Genomic DNA, 24550 nt, shown 5'->3' with positions numbered 1-24550 from the left:
TGCGTGCTGATTACCGAGATCGGGGCAATGTTAAGCTCGGCAACTGGCGTGAGGCGTGATGGGGAACATCCGAGGACCGACTGGGGAGGTTTGTGGGGATACCGCTGACCAACGTCGGTGCATTTAGTAGACTTGAGTAATCCCATATTAGATATCGATCGCGGTAATTAGGCGAAGGATATGATAAGGGCCATTTCTAGTAGCCGGAGGCACACGTGCAGCCACACCAAGTGCACAGGTAGGAAACTTCAATTCGAGTACGTCATTATAGACTTCAACTCTTAGCTGCAAAATGTACATGATTCGAGCTTCACCCCGTTCACGCCTTCCTGCGGCACAGTCCATAGCCTCGTACCTGCATACACCCACGTACCAGGTAGGTAACAACCGATGACGTCGTGCGCTCGTACCCTCTGTACCAACTTCACAAGCACGACGATCTCCTACCGTACATTCACACGACGACAACCCCATATTTTACGCTTGAATAAGCTATACCAATCGTTACCGCTACAAAATACCAAAAGCTTCAGCAAGATGTCGTGGATGGACTCCTGGTCGCGGCCCAGCAAGCACGCCGTCACCCCACCACCCCTCTACCTCACCGTCGGCGACACAGTACCCTACTGCCACAGCTGCGGGCGCGTGATCAGCGAGCGGCGCAAGACTCAAAACGCAACGGCAGTCAAATACTGCTCAGCACGATGCCGAAATAGCAAACCAGGTCCCACCGACCGCAAGATCGAGGCCACATTCGCCGCACTCCTCAACGGCGCGTCACCAGAATCACTAAAAGAGAACGCCGGAGCAGACCCAGTCAAGAACAATGCAGAATCAGAGAATGCACATGATGACACTAGATTCGGCAAAGGCGAGAAGAAGCATAAGAAAAAGCCATCCAAAACTGTCAAAGGAGAAACTAGAATCATCATCGAATGCGGGACAGTAGAAGAGATAGTCTTCCAGCGTGAAAAAGACCCCGAAAAAGTGTACGGACGGCGCAAAAACCGGAAAGCGCGTTTCGTAGTCGAGAAGCCTGAGGATTGGAAGAGCGTGGATATGGTCGATCAACCTGCGTCCAGTACACCTGCTACTACAGCTACAACAGACGCATCATCAGCATCTGCACCACAGCAACCCCCACAAGACTACACCAGCGACGAGGAAAGCGTATCAGATTCCGACGCCGAAGCCGAAGGCGGCATAGTCCTCGAGCCTACCAAAACAGCCTCTTCTACAGACGCAGACGCGGATCCCTCCGCCCTCCCCGACACAGTAGAGTACGGCTACGGCGGCGGTAAAGTGCGGCCGCCCCAAGCTCAAAACGACGTCAATGGCAGCGTCGGTGGAGAAAAAGGCTGGGCTGAACGCATCGAGGAGACCGATGAGATGAAGTTGAAGCGGAGGGAGGGGCAGCGGAAAGCGGATGAGAGGGAGATGGTACGCAAGGCGGCGAGAAGGGGGTGTGCGTTTGGGTTCGCGGTTGAGGGGGAGAGTGAGAAGAAGAAGTGTGAGGCTGTTATGAAGGGCGTGGTTGTTGAGAGTAGTTTTGCGAAGGGGGAGTGGGGGGTTCGGTGGAGGGAGATGGTTTGATGGTCTCAACCATTCATGTATCAACAAAGTGAGAGAGAAGATGTAAAGTCAAGGACACTGCCTGATAACCAAGGCAAATAAATGTCTAAGAACTAACAACTGCACGATTGAGTAGAACGCCGATATGGCGACGGTGGGTATCAAGAATATTCAACCAAAAACGCCTTTGTCCTAGATATCCAATCGGACAACCCTTCAACGATCATCTAGCAGCCCTTTCCCAAGACCCATCTTCATGCATTACCCACCCAGCGGCCATCAAAGCTTTGCCTTCCTTCATGCCCGGGTGGATGATCATCTCAAATCCTGGTCTTAGTCCAGCGCCAGATCTAAACAACATGTTAGCATAACCATCCCATTCGTTCGATTCCCCTTATTATCAGAGCAGAGGAAAACATACCTGATCATATGCAAAGCCATCGTCCTCGCCTTATCCTTCAAATTAACCTGATTCCTATTAACCAACCTCTTCGGCCCATGATCATCCTGATCGTGCTGCAGAATCTTCGAGTATTTCCCACGGTACATGTTCATATACTGTATCAGTGCGTCTTCCTCGTCGTCCGTCCACTTCTGGCGGCCTTTGCGTTCGGCCGCCCGTTCTTGCGTGGTGACTTCGAGAGCGCGGTTTTCTTTTGCGAGACGCCGTTGGTCGGGCCAGGTGGACGAGGGCGGTTCTTCGGACATGGAGGGCGCAGAGGTTTCGGAGATTGATTCTTCTTGTTCGGATTCTGGGCGGGGAGGAGGTTGGTGGCTAGTGGGTGCTGCGGAGGAAGAGGGTATAGGTTCGGTGGTGCGCTGTTTCTTTGAAACGGGCGCGTTGCGACGGCGTTCTGGGGCACGGAAGCCGCGGTCTGCGGTTTCGAATTCGTCGGATTCTGAGTCGGAGATGTCGATTACGCGCTTACGTTTGCGTGGGGATGGCAGTGCGGGTTGCTTGCCTTTGGCTGTATTTGACGGGCCAGGTGTTGGCTGGGTGCTGTCGAAGCCGTCGCCGAATTCGATGCGCTGTGCTGTTGGTTGGCGATCGAATATCGATAATGGGCGGTTCTCTTTCTGCGGCTTTGGAACGGCTTTCAGAGCTTTTAGTAGAGCTGCTGAGCTTTGCGGTGGGCCTGATGCTTGAGGTGCTTCGACCTGCTCTTCGACTGGTTCTTCGGGCTCTTCAATTCGGCTTTCTTTCACCGTTTGTTGTCGGGGTTGCTGCTGTTCAGACTGCTCCTCATCGGGCTGCTGCGGTCCGTCGCTTTCATCTACCAACTGCATATCATCCTGTTGGTCTTCCGTCCTTAACTGCTCGTTCTGCACTTGTTCGATCGCTTGAGGAATATCCTCATGCCCCTGTTGAGAAGTCGTATCGCTTCCGACCATGGTCTGTTGTTCGTCTTGTGGCTGGTCGTCCATTCCCAGTTGCTCATTCTCCACCTCCTCAACTGGTTGCTGAACAAGAGTCTCTTCACGATCAGGCTGAGAAGCCGCGAGTCCCAGATGTACACCCGAATCACGTTCTTTCTCTTTCAAAACATCAATAGCACGCAAATCCACCTTCGCGTTTGGGTCAAATTTACGGCTACTGCGCCGCCTGTCTCGTCCAAATGAAGTTCGCTTCTTACGCAGTGATTCTCGCGGAACCGATGGCGCTGTTTGATCGACGGACTGAGGTTCCTCCAGGGCTTCTTTGACGTTATGCATGATCGCGTTTGGTCCTCCAAGATTGTCGATGGCTATTTTGAGTTCGTTGTGCCGAAGACGCACCCAGTCTAACAGGCGAAAAACGGTTGCCACCCACGGAAAGTTTGACTTCAATTGTTGCAAGTCGACAGGTTCGTCATGTTCCTCATCCTGGGAGAAAAAGGCTCGGATCTCGTCTACTCGGGTCACAATCTGGTCCTCGAATTCTTCGGGTAGCGCTGATTCGTCGCCGCCCAAAGCTGCTGTGGCCCATCCACGAAGTGGCGAACCAGCTTCTACCGACTGTGACGAGTCAGAGCGGAAAAAAACTTCCTCCATTGTTTCTTGGGGATCAAAGCTGGGGTTGTCGGCCGACTTTTGAAGGACGAGTATTGCTAGTTGTGTCCGCAGTTCCAGCGCAAGCTCAAAGGTCTCATTGTATAGCGCACTCTCTCCTGCAGCTGACTGTTGCGTATTCGAATCGAGCGACTGCATAAACTGAGCTGGGAAGGAAATGTCTAGTTGTCGTAGCACATCCCAGATACTTTTATCATCTCGATCTGAATGTACTATCTGCTTCGCTAACACCAGTAGATTGGTGAGGTAGAGGATCAGGTCGAGGCCACTCTGTGATGCTGTGACATCCTCACTTGTCCCAAAAAGAGCGCGGTGAATTGCTCTGATGTGTACGTAGCTGTGTTCTTCGCCTTTGTAATGCTTTAACTGCGTGTTCAGTTCGTTGTCGAAGTCCTGGTAATCTTTGCTGTAGACTGAGCCGGGTTTTCGCATCTCTTGTATGTTTTGCAGATCATCCTCCATTGCCGCGTGATTTGGCGCAATGTGCCCCAGGAAATCCTCTGTAGCCTCGCATAGCTTTCGCAGATGCTTGACGATGTATCTGGGCTCCAGGAATTCAGCCTCTATCATGCTGAAGGAGGTGATGGCAGTGGTTCCGGACATCTCGGATGCGGCGCCCGGTGAGCGGAAGGTTACGTCAGGCTCGGTGCGCGCTGGTGTACCTGGGATTTCGTCTTCCTCAAGGGCAATCTCGGTGTCTATTTCCTCAACCACTGTGAGGTCTGGCGCATGCGTAATTAGCCTGAGCTCTGTCTAGCCAGTAGTGAATATTGCGCTAATGGGAACTGCGCAAGCGAGCAACTGGGCTGTGGCTACTAACCTCCCAACAGCTCTTTCGCGGGTTTGCGCTTTGTGTTGCGCGCCTTTGGTGCCTCATGTTCACTTCCATCGTTCGTAGTCACGCTCGCTTGTCGCGCGCTTCGACGTGTGGGTTTCTGGATGTCGATAAAGTCCTCTACTTCGCGACTGGCGCTGCGCAAACTTCTCGCTCGCGAAGCGCGTCCGAATTGTTGTGCAGGCGCATTGGCCGGTGGTTGTGGAGTAGGTGTTTTGCGCCGGCTTGCAGACCGCACACTTCTGCGGTCGGCCATGATAGTTTCTTAGGAACGCGTGGACTCGGCTGGTATTACATGCGACGTAGGTTGGGTGAAGGTGTGATGTCAGTAGCGTTGATGCGGATGCGGGCTTGTTTACGACAACGGTCCGCGATGGTGGCTGACTAAGGCGACTCGACGGGTGCTCACGTGACCAGTGTCGTGGATCGCCGTTCGGGGCCTGGGTGGGCCTCAGCATTCAAGGCGCAGCACGGAGAAGGGGCCAGCTGTGCAGAACGGATGTGAATACGAAGCGTTTGAGTTCGAGACGGAACCACGGCATTTGCACCATGTTTCCGGTCCTCCCCACAGGCTTCCGGACAGAAAGGCCCCTTAACTAGCCCTCGTTGTGGTTTACGTAGGCGTGGATATATTACGTGGGCTGTCTGCACGCACCCCTTGCGCGCATCTCGGTCGTCTTCGACTTGCTTTACACGCCTCAACATCAGAGTGACTCCTACACCGTTCTGTTCAATGAAACTTGCCGAAACATCCACGTTTCCTTCACAACAACCTCTTCTATTCTCGTCACTCTTTGCAGCCTTCGAATTATTTCTGGGCGCTTCCCTTTACCGCTGACGTTTCTTGCCTTCGCCGCACCGCACCCCTGCTTCCCTTCGAATCGCATTCATCATGAGGTTACGACAGCCACGGCCGCACACTTTGCTTCTCCTCCTGCCCGCTTTACGAGTTCTCGCCACATCCATTGCCACAGACACATCAGACGACAAGCCCGTCGCGCGGGCCGTTGTGCCAGCCTACACCCAAGCCACCTACTCGCCTGATGCCTCACTTGCCCCGACGGCGGTCCCAAAAGGAACCAAAGATGCGCCTGTCGATGGGCTAGACGGCAAGCCACACGCCGGGCCATACGTGGACGACGACCCAAAATACAAAGGGAAGAAAGCTCCCAACGTTGTAGAAGATCTCGGGGCGGCCAAGAAGCCTGGCGCTTCTACCGAGACTGTGCTTGTAGACGACGTCAAGGATGGCGACAAGAGCGTCATGCAGGACCCGGCACGGAAACCGGCCACTGGCAGCACAGGCACCGAGGGAGGAGTGTCGGCAAAGGACAAGGAGCGACTGGCCCACGAGGAGAAGACAGGGGAGAAGATGGAACAGGTTCCCGAGTCACCAAAGGAGGCTCCTGCCCATCCTGCTGACCAGAAGCAATTGAGCGGAGACGCTGTAGAGACTGCAAGCACCACTCGTGTGCTTGGTGCTGGCGGACTTGAGGTGAGCCGTGGCTCTTCCGTGCCATTGATTCAGTATTAACCAGACTACAGAAACCCACCGACCTTCCCGACTCTCTGCACGACAACCCTCTTCCTGTTCCAGGCTCCGTCTCTACCAAAGATCCCCTAGACACTTCACCACCCAAGACACCCTCTTCGACACTCGACGATGCCGACGCCGGCGCCGTGCAACCTTTCCATTCCTTCATTCTCGCTTTCACCATGATTATCGTCTCGGAAATTGGTGACAAAACATTCCTCGTTGCGGCGCTCATGGCTATGCGACACCCTCGACTCCTCGTCTTCTCTGCCGCCTACTCCGCTCTGGTCGTCATGACAATTCTTTCTGCTGTCATGGGCCACGCCGTCCCCGCGCTCCTCTCGGAACGCTTCACACACTTCGCTGCGGCTGCTCTTTTCCTTGTATTCGGTGTCAACCTTATAAGAGAGGGTCTCGCTATGAGCCCAGACGATGGCGTGGGCGAGGAAATGGCTGAAGTCGAGCAGGAACTTGAAGAGAAGGAACAGCTTGCCCGACACCAAAACCGCCGGAAGTCCTCCATCTCTCCCTATGCCCTCGAGTCTGGTCGTGGTGTGCGACGCTCCCGATCCAACTCGCGACTACCTGCCCCCGCCCGCAGCCCTTCCAGCTCCCCGGACCGAATGCCCTCGCCGCGCGGAGGCTCCATGAGCGGCACTTTGGGCGCTGTGAACAACCTATTCTCCCTCCTCCTTAGCCCTGCGTGGGTACAGACATTTGTTATGACTTTCCTCGGAGAGTGGGGTGATCGCAGTCAAATTGCGACTGTTGCTATGGCTGCTGGGTCTGACTACTGGTATGTCACTGCCGGCGCTGTAGTTGGCCACGGACTGTGTACTGCAGGTGCAGTCATCGGCGGCCGCGCCATTGCTGGAAAGATCAGCATGCGCAATGGTAAGCATGTCCAACTCCTATTTCTTGACGTAATGCTAACTCATGATAGTCACGCTTGGTGGAGCGATTGCCTTCCTCGTTTTCGGTATTATCTACACATTCGAAGCGTTCTACTCATCTTGAGCAAGATGCACACTTCCAGCATTGCACGGCGCGTATGGCGGGTCGGATATAGACCTCTGGGGTTGCGGTCAAACTATCTCTATCTTATGTTGACTCACCTATGTAATATTAATTGTACCTAAAATCAACATGGCACGACTGGGAACGGTCAAGGCGTTCTCTCACAGAGGACGAGGTACAATAGATCTCTCACAGTTGACATTTGATAGTAGTTTCATGTGCGACTTGACAGTTCGAAACGGCGTTTGAGTCTCTCTTGCTTGAAACATGCTCAATCCGTTTCATGCCCAGACTATCTGACAGTATACAAGCTTTCAGGAACGACGCGGCTCTGGGGTCGCCGACTGTGGTGCTGCTAGCCTTCGGCGTTGGGGTGGTGGAGGTTAACGGAAGTGATCCCTGCACTCGCCGCGGAAGAGAGCCGTTGGCCCTTGCAGCTCTCAAGCTTCAATGGCTGCGCCTTGACGAACAATACCGCTGCTATTGTCGCCTTTCACTATTCACCCGCCCACACGCAAATCCTCACGCCACTTGAAAACTCCTCACTGCGCTCTGCAACTGTCGTCTAACATATCCATCAGCGACGACGGGGACGCCATACCGGATCGGAACATATCCTTTGCGCGCCATCTGTACCACCACTATCGCGCATCGAAACACAACCTCTAGTGCTACAACCCTCGGTGATGGTATCGACCGCCAGCAGCGCGATGGCGCCGCAGCGTGAGCCCCCCAGACCGCCACCGCCGGCCGTCATCGAAGCCGAGATGCAGTGGATTTTCACCGAAGAAGAACTGCTACTGGCGCCGTCGATATGCGACGGGATGCCCGCTGAGGAGGAGCGCACACTACGGCGGAAGGGCGTCGGGTTCATATTGCAGGTGGGCATGATGCTCAAGTTACCACAAACCACGCTTAGTACAGCGGCCGTCTTCTTCAATCGCTATCTGATGCGAATGAGTTTGAAGCCACGGCCGGGGTATAAGCCACTCCACCACTATGTAAGTCTTCCTCCGGATAAATGCGATGGAAACGCGTCTAACTTTACCAGCAAATCGCCGCAACCGCGTTATTCCTCGCGACGAAAGTCGAAGAAAACTGTCGCAAGATGAAGGAACTCGTTGTTTCATGCGTCCGGGTCGCGCTCAAGGATCCCAACAAGCTCGTCGACGAGCAGACAAAAGACTTTTGGAAGTGGCGCGATACAATCCTGTACAGCGAAGACGTCCTACTGGAGGCCTTGTGCTTCGACCTTAACGTGGAATCACCATACAAGACCATGTACGACATGATGAAGTACTACGGAGTCGAGCATAACAAGAAGCTGCGCAACTCAGCCTGGGCCTTCCTCTCCGACTCGACGTCCACACAGATGTGCCTATTGTTCACGTCGCGAGCGATCGCCGCAGCATCGCTGTACGCCGGCGCGCGTATGGCGGAGGTAGAGCTAGGGGATGACGACGGAAAGCCATGGTGGGAGATACAACATGTCCAGTTGCGCGACATCCGGAGAGCATGCAACCTCATGGCGGATTTGTACGAGAAGTCGCCAGACAAAGATGGAGAACCGTCCATGTACGCAGGGCTTCGGACACCAGAGGACGGCATCGACTTTGGGGACACGCCCGACGGTATGGAAGGCGTACAAGCGACAAGCCAAAGCCAACCTCCTGCCAACGGCACGGGCGATGGCAACGCGACAGAGAGGGGCAGTGAAGAGGGTGAATTGGATGGCTAGAAGACACTTTAAGGACGGAATATCATCAGTCTGGCCAAGCGCGCCGGCTTCAAGATCCATTATCGGAAACCACCATCGCCAGGCCCAGAAGCTCAACGCTCTCGTCGTGATTCGATGATCGACGACGAGACTGCTGGCTCCTTGGCGAATGGATTGCCATGGACACGAACCACGCTTTGGGACGAAGAAGAAGGATATGGCTTACAGTATCGTCTGTTTAGGGAATTGAGGTATTAGGCGTTTGGTTGGTACAAGGCGACATGGGAAGATACCACTAACCCGCATAACACATTATTACTACCTAGGTATGCGCATAGTACTTGAATACTATTGATGATTAGACAATAACGCGACGTGTTATCTTAATGATGGATCAAAGATTGAAGACTCTGTGTAGACGCTGCGGCATGTGATTGAGCATTTGCACTACCGCCAACGATTGAGTCCGGGTGGGTGGGGGAGAAGGAGGAGGTGGTAGTGAAGGTCTCGTCTTCGATACATGCAATAAACATCTTATCGTACCAAAGACATAAACAAAGATTGATCTTCTGGAAGGACAGGTAGCGTCAATCGCTGCGGCTTGCGGGTCTTCGTAGATTCCCCCACGTGGGCGTATAGACCGTATATCGTGCATGAGATCATGACTCGTGCCGAGGCATCGTTATATGCCGCGTTGGTCTAGTAGCGCGACGTCAAGACTGCCTCTTTGCCACTAAAGTGACTTCCTTCTCTCCTTTAACCTTGAGTATAGCTTGGGAAACCTCGAAAATCCAATTTTCCAAACTCCAAACCAGTAAAAGTGTGATTTCCGATCACGTTCACAGTCATCGAGACCGAAGACCTGAGTCAACGCCTCCGCGGAACAACACCAACATGGACGCTTCGCCTTCAGCCTTGCTCAAGCTTCTGCTTCCCAAAACTCCGTTCCTATTGAAAACAGCACTATGGCACTCTCTGTCCATGTCACCGACAAGCTCAAAATGGGATCTGAAGACGGAAATCACAGTCAACATGCTCCGCGACATGATGGGCCCCAACTCAACACCAACGCCCATCTCAAAGCTGCAGCGTCTAACCTGCAAAGACCCAGGTGTCAAAGGCAAAATATGGGTCAGCAAAGTCAAACTAGACGTACCACCAGAAGACGACATCCGACAAATAATGTTCAAAGCCATCGACGACATGAGCACCGGAGGAGAGCAATGGACGAAGCCTGAGCAGCGTCCTCTAGAAGCAGAATGGGACGGCTACCGCGCCTCCACAAAGGACGATGAACCCGAACCTGCCGACATGAGCGAAAAAGATAAATACGAGAATCTCATGAAAGAAACGACGAGCAAAGTCACACTCCTTTATTTCCACGGCGGTGCGATGTACCTCCTCGACCCAGCGACATCACGGCCTTTAACAGGTCGCCTAGCGAAAGAAACAGGCGGTCGCGTCTTCTCCGTGCGATACCGCCTCTCACCGCAAGGTCCCTTCCCGTCCGCCTTACTAGATTGCTTCACAGCATACCTCTCCCTGCTGCACCCGCCCCCAGGCTCCTTCCACGATCCCGTCCCCGCCAGCGAAATCGTCTTCGGAGGCGACTCAGCAGGCGGCACATGCTGCACCGCGCTCCTCCAACTCCTCCTTCAGATCCACCGCAGCACACCCTCTGGCCAAACCCCAACCGTCAATTTCCACGGCAAGCTAGTAGACATCCCTCTTCCGGCTGGTGTCGCCCTCGCATCTCCTTGGCTGGATATCACGCGTAGTCTACCTTCTATCGAGGGCGCAGTAACATACGACTACCTCCCCCCACCCAGCTCAACCGACGCAAGAGAATTCCCCAGAGACGAAGGCGTATGGCCGGCGGATCCCCCACGCGCAGATTTCTACGCCGAAGCAAGTGCGCTGATGCATCCCCTCGTCTCCCCTCTCATCGCAAAAGACTGGAGCAAAAGCCCCCCACTATTCTTCTCCGTCGGCGAAGAAATGCTCAGAGATGAAGATGCCGTCATGGCACAACGCTGCGTCACTCAAGGTGTAACAGTCGTGTGGCGCGACTTCGAAGCTATGCCGCATTGTTTCGCCATGTTGCTCGAGAGTGTTCCGAGTAGTGCTGTGCATTTTAGCGAGTATGCTAAATTCTGCAAGGAGGTTGTTGAAGGGAAGAAGATGGAAAGTAATGGCGTGTTTATCAAGGCGAAGACGGTTGAGAGGAGTGAGATGGATGTTAAGACGGGGTTGACGGAGATTCAGTTTGAGGAGGTGGAGGGGTATATGCAGAAGGGGAAGGAGAGGATTGAGAGGAAGTTTGCGAAGGGGCAGGATCCGGCGAGTGAGAGACCGATGCTTTAGGCTGATGGTTGGGACTGTGATAGACAGTTGGTTTTGGATGTGATGGTTTTGTATATAGTGTTTCTTTTGGTAATATGTCAGATTCTCTAGCCGGAATCCTACATCGAGTTCAACGAAGAAATTGCGTCGCCCACTGCCAGGATGTAGCTCTCAACCTTCCAATTTGCAACAGCAACACTTCCCGTGTGTATTCCACTGCAATAGTCTTGTTTCTAGGTCCATGAACCAAGGGTTCTCGATATTTCCCCCTCTGCTCGATGGCTCTGTCGTAGTTGTTGTTGTTCGTCACTATGGTCCAAGTTTGGTTCGGGTACCTGAACCGGGGTTCCTAAGCACACGCCCTTTTCTCCAACCACACTGAAAGCGTCTATCATTGAACGCGACCAATAGAACGAACATTTATACAACTTCTTGTGCTGAGTAATGGCAAGATCTAGGACGCTCACTCACTCAACCAAAGGTATCTAGGTAAGCGGCACAATACTCCATTGGGTTTATGAGCATGGAAATTTGGTCTTGAACTGTGAGGAATTATATAAACCTGCGCATCCCTCTCTCTTCCTTCCACACTAAACACTCTGAACTCGACTAACTTGACCAACTTCCAACTTTTCCAAAGAAACTTCAACAAACCCTCACCAACCCACCAACCACACAACCACCACCAAGATGAAGCTCACAATCTCCACCATCTTCCTCACCCTCCTCACCGTCACCGCCCGCCCACTGGCTTCGCAAGCTGAACAGCACAGCAGCATATCCGGCACACCGTGTTCGCTTGTAAACTGCAAAGCCGCATGTATCTCTAGTCCTGATATGTGTGATGCGCTCTACGAGGGGGACAAAGACGTAAGTTGCCTTCACCAAGACACAACGAAGAAGAAAATACTAACACATACTCAAAGCTCCCCCTCTGCGCCATCGGCACCTCACCCCCAAATTCCAGTCACATCCCAAATCAACGCAAGGACGTGGCTCGAGTACAACCGCCACCCAAACTTCGTATCCCAACACCTTACTGCTCCATCTACACATGCAGCAACATCTGCGACCCGTTATGGTACAAATGGGCACAGGGAGCTCCAATGCCTCAATGGTGTGCGAGTTATTGTAATGATAATATATATGTAAGTTGTTTTCTTTTCCCCTTTAGTATGGAGATATGGACTAACGGGTTGTGATTATAGATGCCAATGTGTCCCGAGGGAACTGTACCGGTATATAAGGACGTTTGAGAGAGGCTGTGTGTGCCATGAGGAGCGGATCTAGGCGATGGAGAGGGAGGAGAGACTGAGAAGGAGGGTATTGACGCAGAATGATGGGTAATAGTGGGAGGTACCCAGGAGACAGAGATAGCATGAATATAGAGGAATGGATATATCACCTACAACACAACCCTACCACAGCACGCACACTCCCTTACCGCACCTTCTTCACACCCTTTGCCTCACAAGCCCCACACCTCCTCACCCTGCTAAGCCTCCTCCCACTACCGCTACCATTACCATTACCCCCCATCGGCAACTAACCCCCCTCCCTTTCCTTCCCACCACCACTCCCCCTCCCACTCCTCCGTCTCGCCAAACCCCTCTCAACACTACTCTCCAAACTCGTCCCAATCCCCGAATCCGTAAACACGCCCTCCCTCTCCACACCCCTCGGCACCGGCTCTTCCAAGATGAAATCATCATCCTCTTCATCATCAGCCTCTTGCTCCTCTCTCGTAGGAATATCTTCCAGCCTAAGCTCTCCCCCTTCTTCTTTCGGACTGGGCGAGCTATACGAGAGCGGTTGTTGGGAAGGGAGTGTGGGGAAAGTACGACTCGTGTCGCTGTACGGCGTGCCTGGTTCTGTGTTGTCTCCGTGTTCGAGTTTGGGGAAGGGGTCACCTTCTTCTTTCTTGATGATCCCTTTGTGCGCATCGTCTTGGGATTGGGGATCGGAACTGGAACTGCTGAATAGTAAGGTGAAAACAGCCCATGTGAAGAGCAGGACAGCCATTTCCATGCCCCAAAATGTGAGAATGCCGACTATGGCGCTGGTGAGCCAGTATCGGTACATCAGCCAGCGGAACCCTTCTAATCTGGCGCTGATGCGTACGCTGGCGCGGTAGACTTCGAGGGGGAGTTTCGATCGTATTTCCAAGCGAAGCGAAGACGGTATGTTGCGGTATCCCGGTTCGAACATGACGGATTCCATCATGCTGATCTCGATATGCTCGGACTCTGTGTGCCAGCCGATAAGATACAGTGGCAGCCGCATGAGCCTGTAGATGATCTCGAGTATCCGGCTTCGGTACGTAAGAAGCACTGGTCTCCGACTTCTGGCTAGTACGGTAGGCGTTTCACTCGTAGCACCTTCTGTGACGACCTTCTCCGCCGTGGCACCAGGTGCACCGCCTTGACTGTGGTCTTCGACACTCCATTCCTCATCCCAGCCCAGTAGATGTTTGACACCCTGGCCGATTGTTGTAGGACCCCGGAACTCCAATCCCACCATCCAGTTCCCCGCTTTCAGGTTTGTATCGCTGCGCGGTACTTCCATCTCCACGACGACGTCGTACTTCTGGCGGTCCACCAAGCCGGGTATGTTGGCGAGGCCATACGGCCATTTAGCAGGCTTGCCAGTCGGTACGCCATTTGATTGCGCGTTCGCGTAGGGTATTATCGGGCCGTGGTCGAATTGCAGGTATACGGGTACGGCGATGCCGCGCACGGGTATGTAGTTGTAGTAGAAGGACGAGTATGCGACGACTGCGAAGGCGAAGAGGATGGTCGAGGTGATGAAGAGGAGGACCGTGCGGAGATAGGTTCGCAGTAGAGCTGGCGACGTCGCTATGCGGAGGGGGAGAAGGATGGCGTCCTACGTACTGGTGAGCATGCGTGTGGGATGTGTGCAGGACTCCCTGCAGGAGAACGCGATGGCGCGGCTCGTGGCGGAGGTGTCTTACAGTTGCGATCTGAAGAAGTGACCTATCCTCGCGAAAGTCATCCTTGAGTTTCTCCATCGCAGTCTTGTGGGCACGGCTGGCTACATGGCTTGGTGTTGGCATGTCGAGCGCGTCGATCTTCACATGCGGGAGGAGCTGGGCCGGGGTGTGACGTAGGGTGCGCACAGACGGCGCACCACGCTAAGCATCCCAGCCAGCATCCTGACGTCCCGCCATGATTGCGCCATCATATGCAGGAACAGAAGGATGAACCTGTAACGGAGCCGGGAGTCGCTTGAAGATCTAGAGGCACATCAAATATCGTTGCAGATCACATGCTTGTTCACGATGAAGTTGATGAACACATTTCGATTAAGCAAGAAACTACCCTTGCCATGCCGATAATCCTACACGATACATCCGTCCGATTCAAATCCAAATACATAAGAGATCCGAATGCGATGTGACTGTGAGCCATCTATCGACCTCAACGCCATTAGGTCAACAGTCTGCCAAACCGTGAACCCAAACGCCAGAGGAAGCAGAACCCATACAGATCGTACTCGCAAAACACGTGGTATCATCCCAGAAAACCTTCGGCTCATTTGAAGGAAGCAACAAGACGAACAGCGAAAATCGATGTAAAAACACAGTGTACTTAACCAAAACGCTCCGACCAAACAAAGGAAATTCGTGAAGACGCAAATAAGGCTGCACTAGCCGGACGATGCCGTCGCGTTGCCGCATGGAAAGTTCCGCTCTAAGGCCAGGCACCTCGCTCAACTTTTATCCGGGACCGTCTAACAAAGATCCAAGGACTTTTGAGAAATATGCAAGTGCATGTAACGTGCGTAATAACAACATAGCTGCTGAAACAGCTAGAAGACAAAAGGTCGTGGGTATCGTAAAGTCGTCGGTACATCCCCGTGGAAGACTACTGATGCTTCCATCCAGATACTCGTCGTTCCATCTTCCGATCTTCCGCACGTCGGGTTGTGGAGTGGGGACACACTCAAGAGAATTTACCCATCTTAGGAGGTCCATGGGGTTTGGTGGGAGAGCCCATGACCGACTTTTGTAACCGCGATGTAGCCTTGGTGACACCGGAGAGGGGTGAGCTGCGGTTCATAGTCGTGGCGTTCTTCAAAGGCGATTTGGCGACTCTGTTTGACCGGGTGCGCTTTCGTAGAGGAGTTATCAGAGCCTCAGCGGACTTGCCAGATCGAACCGGGCGGGAAACGGAGGCGCGCGCTGCAGGATCCGATGGTAGTGAAGCAACATCGCGGTAACGGTTCTGGTTGCTGCGGAAAGCAGTAACGACGCCACGGTCGAAGTGCTGAAGCATGAGGTCTGATGTAGCCCGTGCGCGTGCGTTGGGCGTGACAGAGGAAGGTGCCGCTGGAGTGGAGCCATGATGTGGCATGCTAGAGCTTGCCGGTGTAGCCGGCACATCAGTAAAGTCGAACTCATCGTCGAACTCATCTCCATCGGTATCGTCGGTGTCAATCTCCAAAAAGTCGGCGAGGTTGAGGTCCTCATCGTATTCATCACTCGAAGAACCCTCCTCATCTTCGTCAACGAGGCCCATGTTACCGTTGGAAGAAATGCTTACGAAGGGATAGAATGCCTCCGGGGGACCAATGCTTTCGTTTCCAAAAGCAAAGTCGTTGCCCGAAGCAGACCCAAATATGCCAGTAAGCATGATATCGGTGTTGAGATTGTTGTTGAAGACTTCATTGCTGTTCTCGCTGTCGGAGGCGTTGAGTTGAGCAATGGAGTTCCGAGGACTGTTGTTGACAGTACCGCTCGTACTACTCTGGTAATCGGTCATAGGAATCCACGGAATCAGTACCGTGCGTGGACGGTAGAATGCAACAGCCTTGGTCGACCTGTTAGTGACAGCAATGGCTTGGTCAGACTCGTCGTGGATGAAGACGCCGCGAGTCGGCGGAATTTGGCGGCCAATCGGACGAGAGCTTCGTTGAAACGGCTTGGGTGTTGCAGCACGTGAGCCAGGTGCTGAGGCCGGTCGCTGTAGAACAGAGTGCTTAGGAGTGCGCGGTAGTATGTCGGTACCAAAGACTTCTTCGTCAGTGGTGTCACCAATGTCAGCTGATGAGAAACGTTAGTCATTGAGTAAAAGCAATTATAGGGCACTACCATACACTCATAGCCACTGGATTCGCCAGATGACTCGCCATCGGATTCTTCCGAGTTGTCGACTTGAGTGATGCGCGACTCGCCCTGCTCGAAGTCCCAGAACGAGGCGTCGGACTGCGGAGATGCCATGTCTCCGTTGTCATCATCGTAGTCCATCTCAAGAAGTTGATGCAAACTAGGAGGGATCTTATCTTGATCCATGAAGAGATCAGGAAAGACACTGCTGTCGAGTTCTGAAGATTCCGAACTGGAGCTATCTGATACTTGAACGTCATCGTCAAAGCGGACGCGCTTGGCTGAGCCGTCTGAGAACTTTCTCTTGGCCATAGGAACAGGGGATGCAGGGAGAGCATCTGGCTCGAAGAAAGGAGTGAACCCGTAGTCGGGAAGACTTGCCATGAACGTATCGTCTAATGGGACAGTGACATCGAAGATGTTGTCGCTCAAACAACTCTCAAGACTGAGTCGTCGAGCATCACGATACTCATTGAGAAGGGTAGTAGCTTGTTGCTCTTCTTGGAGGATGTAGCTCTCTTCTTGTTGCTCCATCATCTCCATGTCGGACTCGTCATCGTCGGGAACGAGATTGACGCCGCTGTAGTCTTCATCGTCGCTCTCAATAGCGTTTTCATAGCTTACTTGGGGTTCGTCGTCCTCTTTGTAGGTTAACAGCGTTATGCTAGAGGCGGCGCTTAGTTTCCTAGCCAGCTTGCGGCGGGGAAACGACTCTTGGTCTGTGGAATCGTCACCAAACAGCACTGATGTGCTTGAGAGATTGCTAAAGGTGCGCTTCTTGTTACTCATTAGTAGCTGGTTGACCGGGTGCTTGTTGGGCATGAGCACTGTCTCGTTCTCATCGTCTTCGGCGTGAGACTCGTCGTCATCTGCAGGCTCGACGCGGATAGAGGGGCGCTTTCCCTTGCCCTTGCCTCCCCTACGATAGCTGTAGGGCATGGCCGGTACATCCGCATCCGTCTCGTCGTCGAGCTCGATGTCTTTGGCAGTGCTACTGTCTTCTTCGTCGTCTTCTTCCGCGGCACCTTCGGTAGCCGACTGGTCACCGCCGCGTCCTTGAGTACGGGGTGTGCTGCCTACGACTGTGTCTGGCGAGGCAGAGCGCTGGTCACTGCCGTTGGTGTTTGTAGTGGTCTCGTGTACGAGTTTGCGGTCTTGATTGTTATGTCCACCGAGAGTAGGCGACCGAGCATGCGTGTGGTGAGCCATGGTCGGCTATGTCTTTGAAGTTCGTCTTTGTAGTGATGGAGGCGTGGTGAAGGGTCGCGGGTGATGGTTACAAGTCGGGGTGGTGTCGGAGTGAGTGGACGGTCGGAATATGGAATCGTGAGGGGTGATAGCGTTCGTCGGCTGGATCTTTGGTGTACTGAGGGGGAGGGCTGGCGAACTATGCTGAGCCCTTGGTGTTTCGTCGATCTTCAAGCGTTGAGCAAGTAGTAATGACAATGATGGTGTTTTGCGGCGCAGGCCAGACGATTGCCAATTGGTTGAGACGAGATTGCGCAGGGAATACTGCACGCAGTCGTAGTATTGGTATCGTCGTAGAGGTTGAAATTCCGTGAGCTGTCGGGCTGATGCAGCCCATGGGCGGGCTGCACCAGGAGTTTAGAGCTCAGCGAGTGCCTGCGGCATTGTCTCGACGATGTTAGGGGTATGGATGTGGTTATTGTGTGTTTCTGGTATGTTTCTGTGTGACTTGAACGTCTTTGGGCTGGTGTGGAGAGAGAATGCGGGCGAGTGAGAGAATATGTTGATAAATTTTAGTTCGGCACTAGCGTAGAATCGCAGTCCGAGCGTCTAGTTCCTTGCGCGCAGCGATGACTCCATATCCAGCACCAATGAACAGCCCCGATGCGACATGCAAGTCAGCCAAAGACATGGTGCTCTATACACCTAGCGCAACGTATCTCGTAATTTCTTCTTCAATCGCCTCTCCAGCGCAGTCCTCCAACGCCTGTCGCGTGCCCCTCACCAGGAAATTTTGGTTTCTCGCCGAACTAACCCCACTGAAACTAACTTGGACGTGCGCAGTGCGTGCAGCGATGAGGCAACACGGGGCTAATACACGGTAACGGCTTCAGCCTATTGGTTGGCTGTAAGACGCAGGCCCCGGGTTTGCACATGCTGCGACGAACAGCACGACGCAGAGAGTAGATTACCGCTGCCCGTCTTCTCCTTACATCGTCATCTTTAATATCCGCCCTAGCAAACCCATCAACTCGAAATTTGCGCCTACGCGACCCCGACCTCGCGATGCGATCGTGATCTGCCAAAACTGGAGTACGCTTGACGTCGCCCGGCATTGTGCCCCTCCAGATGCACCCATATCGATACGCACTGGGCTGGTATTGACGTTGGCGCCCGCTGGCAAAGAAGCGGTGAAGAGGTGCAAACGTAGCCGGCGCCTCAAACAGTAAAGGTACAGCAACTTGCGGGCCGCTCCTGCTTGTCACAATGCAGGTGTCTGTCCCTGAGACACTCGTCTGTGTATCGCACATGTGAATTAATTACCTCCAGGCCTTCCTCTGATCTTCCTCTTCCGTGCAAGGACTATGGAGCGTTCTCCGCTGAACCGCTTTGTTTGTTTTGGACACCTTGCGTTAACTTTTGCGTCAACTTTTTTTTGTGAGGCTGAGCTTTACCTTGCTCGGGGTGCATTGGTGGGCCGATCCACTGCGTTCCGGTTGGGTCGAGTTTCTTCGAGCCCGGAGCTAGGATTCAATACCCAGATCTTCGACAAGTCACATGTGCATATGCTCTTCATTGGCTATTGGGCGTCCGCACATGTACCTGAAGAGTAAGTATTTTGTTGGCAGGCGTCCACGTATATCCGAACTTTGAAGGTGTCAAAACTGCGCCGTGTTGTTGCGGCCGACAACAATTACGACCATTACATAATATGCCAAACTTCATGTACATACTTGGGTACGCCCAAGTTCTACTGTGAGCTTACGCCCGAATACAGAAGACATGGAGAGAAGAGACTTCCACCGCCTCCACACCTCCTCCCCGCCGTGTCCCCCACCCACCCTAGACTTTCTTTCTCGAGCTTACTGCACGATCTTCAACATGTCATATGTGCATATACTTCTGTTGGCTGTCGGGCGCTCCTTATTGGCCCGCGGACGCCTACATACGGAGTACATACATGCAAAGCAGGTTTTTCATTGGTCTAACCACCCAAGTATACCCCGGAGGCTAGCTATTGCAGCTGCACACCATCTAGTCGATTTTCGTAGATGCAGAGAGGCCCGTTATCAAAAGACAACATTTCCTTTTGTTGGGTTGTTGACTGCAACGTTGTCGGTCAAACCAGCAGATGCCCAAAGGTCGGTCTGGCCGAGCCGCCGTTGACATGGCTTTGCTTGGTACAGGGTGGAGTACCGGTGGAGCCTAGAAGCGACGAACACACTCAGGGTTTCTGGACGGAAAATCTGGATCACGCGCAACATATCTTCACTTTCTTCAACGGGGTAAAGTCGACAAGGGGTCCCCATACTTTTAGATGTCATCATCTTCGGGCCCATTCTTCTTCGAGGTAGTATTACGCAAATGTTTGTATGTACTAGAGTCCGGTAGGCTATATGCAAGTGGCCGAAATAGCGGACTTCAAACGTTTAGTTGCTCTCTGTCCCCGGAAGGACAAGTGAGCCGGTTACGGTGCAGTTGCGATTGGTCAATGCGGCAGTAAACAGCTCACGTGTTTTCTCCCAGTGTCGGCTCGGCGCCTTCGATGTTGAAGATATCTCTAGGCGAGGCAGGAGCCTCAAGCTTGGCAAGCGGTGCGAGATTGCCTAGACCACGAATGATATCTTCGTGATCAAAGCCCAGATTGTAGAGCATCTGCGCAGCCCACTTAAGCGTATCGTGCAGTTCTGCACGCGTGGCCTCTGATAACCCCTTGCCACGTCCTTCCTCGAGCTCCACCTCGTTTTGGACCTTCCGAATGATGGCCCAGATCGTCTGTCGGTTAGGGTGGATTCGCCCCTGTAGGATGAGCGTGGCGCCACCATCCTGGACAATCTCGATGTCTTCTGGTCGATCTTCGTATTCTTTGCTCTTGGTGACGCGATATTGTGGCATTGTGGGTAATCCACCAGGCGCTCTGTAGGGCGAGAAAACTTCGCGTGACTGGTGACACCATATCTCGACGATCTCTTTGCCCTTGGCACTGCCGTATCCGTCAAGCACACCGCTTAGTACGCGGTTGAAGTCATCTGTGGAAAGATTGACCGCTTGACGGGATGAGAATGAAAGGAACCGCGCGCAGTAATCTTTCCACTCATCATCTACAGTTGACAGTATGGACAGTGTGCAGTACAGTTCCTCGCGGATGTTGCTGAGTATCATCTGTTCCCATGCAAAGAGCAGTGCAGTAAAGCAATCCTGAGCACGTGTCTTTGCTTCGTGAGGACCATTTGAGGTTCGAAGAAGTTCTGCAGCAAAGCTTGAGATGATGATAGGTCGCGGCCTGAACGTAGATGCCTCTTCCACATACTTTTGCATGCCTCTGATGGTATCCCAGTTCTGAAGCTTGATCTGAGAACATAACAAGGCTATCAAGATTTCAGCCGGCATACGCTGCTGCTGATGCTTCTCGTTCCAAGTTCCAGCGCTTTTGATAACGTCCAAGACGAGATCGTTCTCTCCAGCCATTGTGCCAAAGCGAACAACGGATGCGGACATGCTGCGATGACTGTGCAACTCGCGACCGATAAGGGGACCATCCAGATCATCAGAAAACAGCAGCCAACGGCCCACGTCATACATCTTCGACTCGGTAACCAGATCCAGCAAGCGCGCGAGGAGAGGTATAGGAATCTTGTTCTCGAAAGCTGGGAACTCAACCGGCGGAAGATGGCTTGTGAACGGTTCGTCTTGTCGTAGCTGCGGACTATTTCGAAGAATTTCGAAGAACTCCTGTACAGACTTTTGTTTGTTGTCATCGGTATGCCGTTGAAGCATGGACAATGTTGTCAATGCTCCCTGGATGTCACCGTTATTGATGAAAGCACGCATGGCCCGATGCAACATGCTGAGTGGAATAGTGGTTGGCTCAAAAAAGTAGGGTACTTCGGTACTTGAAGAAGCAGATGCGTTGGCAGCGCCTATCTCAGTGCCGAACCCTGGAGCCAGCTCGAAGATGCGCAAGAGCAGCTCAGGTCGCTTCTCTGGTACGAAGCCGCCGGACTCGATGAGCCGGACCATGATGGAATCCCAAGCTGAGGAACCGAGACTTAGGTTGTTCCTGTCTAAGAAGTCCTTCAAGGTCTTGATAGAAGCGACTAGGCTCTCTGGTGTAGCACCACGAGCTCCGACTCCCAGTCGCATATGGTTGACAAGCCCATCGACAAAAGCCGTAACGACTTCGCTGCTTATAGTTCTTCGGGTTCGGGCGCGGTCTTCTGCACGTGGCAAAGCATTCCCGCTCATCGGAACCAAGTTCCACGGACTCGGTGGTGCTGGTGTTTTCTGTTGCTCTGCTTCCATGATCTCCCTCCAGCTGATAAGCGCCCAGCTGTGGTCCCCTTCCTTGGCTGCCATTTTCTCCAGGATGTAAGCACCATCGAGTGTCCAACCCCCGTGTAAACATGACCACAAACAAAGCTCTAGCCATAGCTCCGGAGCCACCTCTGTGACCTGAACCTTGTAGCGGGACCCAGGTATCTCATGGCCGAGGAAGTAGTGGGCATTTGCGCGATCCTTGGCAGTCTTGACGGAAGCTTCGTGAGCATTCCAGGTGGCGTCAGACAGGGCTGTCAAGATCTTGGTCGAAAGCATGTGAAGGGTCGGAGGTTGTTGAAGTGCATGCTTGTCCAGAGGATTTCGATATGTGTAGACTGAGTCAGGCATGAAACCGAGATGGTGCAGGTATGCAATCATCTCCAAGACACGCGGCATGACAGTCTCCTGCCCGCCACGGTCTTGCTCCGCAGCTGACAATATCATGTGCCCTAGGCTCCTCCACAGCTGTCCAAGGGCTCGCTTAATAGGAACATGCGGATATCGAATCGACTCTGGAGCGGAAGTTACAGCGTCTAGGGTACGCTGCAGCTTGCGATTGGGAAAGGTTCGTTGGAGGCGCATAGGACTTTCAGTTAGCTCTTTGATAGACCGGTGCTCTTCTCCTTGCAAGACAGCGTTTGCATACTCCTCGAGGTTTTCAGTGAGGTCGTTCGAGCGTTTCCCGTCCTCGGTGAGCTTCCTGACCATCCAGATGACCGTTGGCCATTTCCCCGCCTCCAAACCAAGGTGGCTCAGAATGTCCACAGAGGCATCCTGGGCCTTGTTGATGAAAAGGGCGAGGTCGAGTGACGTTATCGGCTTCTCTGGTTTCCCATCGGTCTCTTGCCGCAGGTAGGTCGGGAGGAATGGCTCAATGGCAGCGAGCCATGTGTTGACATCATCACGGACCTCTCGAGGTGGGTAGGGTATGCATGAGTGGATGCGTTCCTTGGGCTTGGGCGGATATACTGGGACAATCACATCTTCTCCATCTTGCGTCGAAAGCTGGGTTTGTGACTGGGCGTCTGCGGGGCGGCGTTTCCCAGATGTGAAGGTGCGCTTGGAGCGTCTACCGAGGGCGGGAACGAGGAAGGCGGCGACAGAACAGGGGGCAGCGATTCCACGAGGGTTCGGACGGAAAGCCTGTGAGAGGGCGCTGCGAAAACATGTATGCGCAGCGCTCATTGAGGGGTGGCGGGCGAGGGGTGAGGGTGAATGCTCGTGCCAGCGGCATGTCTTGACTTTTTCTGACTGGGATCATGACGAACTGCACTCTCCAGATCCGAGACGCGCTAAAGTGACGGACAGGGATCAGCGCCCGAGCTCCAGGCTGCCTGCCACTAGCGCCTCCCAGTGACCTCACGCGTCGACCCGCGCAAACATTTCGCGACATTTCCCGCAGTTGAACCAAGACTGGACACATTGACCGTCGCAGCCTAACACGTTTGTATACATAAGAGATCGCTTTCGCGCGTGTTCGCAAATTATTGTAGCTCTACCTCTGCCAACGACACAGCACACTGACATACCGCGACTATGGGTGTCTATCGCGTCGGTAAGTACTGAATGAACCCAAGTCCTATGCAGCCAACCATCTACCTATCTCATGAAAGATATACTGTTTTACGCAACTCCGGACTAGACTAACCATGCATTAGAGGTCTCCCCTAACAACCGCGCTGGCTGTCAAGTCAAGGAATGCAAAGAAGCTGGCTCAAAGATCACAAAGGGCCAGTTCCGCTTTGCGGTTCAGGTCACCATCCATGAGCATGTCAGCTGGCAATACCGCCATTGGTAAGTATTTATGTGGTCTGTGTTAAAATAGTTGCTAATGTGCCCAGGGGATGCGTTACCCCCAAGCAGATCGAGAACCTGATCGAGGTGTCCGGAGGTGACACTGACATGGTCGACGGCTACGACGAGTTGCCTGCAGAGTTCCAGGAGTCGGTCAAGTTTGCGCTGGAGAACGGCCATATTCCAGATGCAGACTGCACGCATGTAAGTATCTTCATACAATATCTACAAAATACTCAGACTGCTTTACTGACATCATCATCAGCCTGAGGATGTTGAATATAACCGGCCCGGCGCTAAGAAGCCTCGAGCGAAGAAAGCCAAGAAGGCTGACGACGAGGACGGCGATGACGCGGACGAGAAACCTAAGAAGAAGCCCGCGGCCAAGGGCAAGAAGAACGCCGTCAAAGACGAAGACGAGGAGGACGCGCCTGCGCCAGCCCCGAAGAAGCGCGGCCCCAAAGCCAAGAAGGTCAAGGATGAAGAGGGGGAGGATGCGCCAGCTCCCGCCCCGAAGAAGCGTGGTCGGCCAGCCAAGAAAGAGGTCGCTGAGGAAGAAGACGGCGGCGAGGAAGAGGCCGCTCCTCCGGCCAAGAAGGCTCGTGCCAGTGGCAGGACCAAGAACGCTCCCAAGTACAACGACAGCGAGGACGAGGCCCCTGCCCCCAAGAAGGCCCGCGGCAAGAAGGCTGCGCCCAAGCAAGAGCCGGTAGATGAGGACGAGGATATGGCTGAGGACGCTCCCGCGCCCAAGAAAGCCCGAGGCAAGAAGGCCGCAGCCGCCAAGGTCGAGCCTGAGCCCGGCAGTGACGTCGAGGAGGAAGCTCCCGCGCCTAAGAAGGTCCCCCAGAAGAGGTACGTTTCATCGAACGAGACACCAGTATGTTCATGACTAATTGCGTATAGGGGCCGCAAGAAGGCTGTCGCAGCCGACGAGTAAACTCGCCTCACACGGAAAGCAACATGCGTTACCGAACAATCTAGTCAGTCCGTATCGAGGCGTTAGCGGGGTGTCACAGGGGAGTGTATTGTTGAAACAGTAGAGATACCCAGGAGAGC

At 53.5% G+C, this 24550-nt stretch overlaps 9 protein-coding genes across 9 annotated transcripts; 5 read left to right on the top strand and 4 right to left on the bottom strand.

Moving 5' to 3' along the window:
* Positions 1-537: 537 nt before the first annotated feature.
* Positions 538-1593, top strand: J4E79_002871 (uncharacterized protein; the record flags this gene model as incomplete). The annotated part of the gene is made up of 1 exon (XM_049351768.1): positions 538-1593. One exon carries the CDS (start codon positions 538-540, stop codon positions 1591-1593), a length of 1056 nt encoding a protein of 351 aa, XP_049213239.1.
* A 312-nt stretch (positions 1594-1905) lies between these two features.
* On the bottom strand, positions 1906-4712 carry J4E79_002870 (uncharacterized protein; the record flags this gene model as incomplete). The annotated part of the gene is made up of 2 exons (XM_049351767.1): positions 1906-4343; positions 4442-4712. The coding sequence occupies 2 exons, from the start codon at positions 4710-4712 to the stop codon at positions 1906-1908; spliced, it is 2709 nt and encodes a 902-aa protein (XP_049213238.1).
* A 636-nt stretch (positions 4713-5348) lies between these two features.
* On the top strand, positions 5349-7007 carry J4E79_002869 (uncharacterized protein; the record flags this gene model as incomplete). Its single annotated transcript, XM_049351766.1, has 3 exons — positions 5349-5951; positions 6002-6884; positions 6934-7007. 3 exons carry the CDS (start codon positions 5349-5351, stop codon positions 7005-7007), a joined length of 1560 nt encoding a protein of 519 aa, XP_049213237.1.
* Positions 7008-7717: 710 nt separating this feature from the next.
* J4E79_002868 (uncharacterized protein) lies at positions 7718-8745 on the top strand (the record flags this gene model as incomplete). The annotated part of the gene is made up of 2 exons (XM_049351765.1): positions 7718-8008; positions 8059-8745. 2 exons carry the CDS (start codon positions 7718-7720, stop codon positions 8743-8745), a joined length of 978 nt encoding a protein of 325 aa, XP_049213236.1.
* Positions 8746-9618: 873 nt separating this feature from the next.
* J4E79_002867 (uncharacterized protein) lies at positions 9619-11088 on the top strand (the record flags this gene model as incomplete). The annotated part of the gene is made up of 1 exon (XM_049351764.1): positions 9619-11088. The coding sequence occupies one exon, from the start codon at positions 9619-9621 to the stop codon at positions 11086-11088; it is 1470 nt and encodes a 489-aa protein (XP_049213235.1).
* A 1524-nt stretch (positions 11089-12612) lies between these two features.
* Positions 12613-14140, bottom strand: J4E79_002866 (uncharacterized protein; the record flags this gene model as incomplete). The annotated part of the gene is made up of 2 exons (XM_049351763.1): positions 12613-13950; positions 14039-14140. 2 exons carry the CDS (start codon positions 14138-14140, stop codon positions 12613-12615), a joined length of 1440 nt encoding a protein of 479 aa, XP_049213234.1.
* Positions 14141-15029: 889 nt separating this feature from the next.
* Positions 15030-17401, bottom strand: J4E79_002865 (uncharacterized protein; the record flags this gene model as incomplete). The annotated part of the gene is made up of 2 exons (XM_049351762.1): positions 15030-16129; positions 16183-17401. 2 exons carry the CDS (start codon positions 17399-17401, stop codon positions 15030-15032), a joined length of 2319 nt encoding a protein of 772 aa, XP_049213233.1.
* A 2487-nt stretch (positions 17402-19888) lies between these two features.
* Positions 19889-22882, bottom strand: J4E79_002864 (uncharacterized protein; the record flags this gene model as incomplete). Its single annotated transcript, XM_049351761.1, has 1 exon — positions 19889-22882. The coding sequence occupies one exon, from the start codon at positions 22880-22882 to the stop codon at positions 19889-19891; it is 2994 nt and encodes a 997-aa protein (XP_049213232.1).
* A 351-nt stretch (positions 22883-23233) lies between these two features.
* On the top strand, positions 23234-24431 carry J4E79_002863 (uncharacterized protein; the record flags this gene model as incomplete). The annotated part of the gene is made up of 5 exons (XM_049351760.1): positions 23234-23252; positions 23356-23491; positions 23539-23695; positions 23757-24346; positions 24398-24431. 5 exons carry the CDS (start codon positions 23234-23236, stop codon positions 24429-24431), a joined length of 936 nt encoding a protein of 311 aa, XP_049213231.1.
* Between the last annotated feature and the right edge of the window lie 119 nt (positions 24432-24550).

Source organism: Alternaria viburni (genome assembly GCF_023758015.1).
Source record: "Alternaria viburni strain BMP 2772 chromosome Unknown scaffold_5, whole genome shotgun sequence".
Taxonomy (NCBI): domain Eukaryota; kingdom Fungi; phylum Ascomycota; class Dothideomycetes; order Pleosporales; family Pleosporaceae; genus Alternaria; species Alternaria viburni.
Note: the sequence above shows the minus strand (reverse complement) of the source record. Positions and strands in the feature narration are given on the sequence as shown.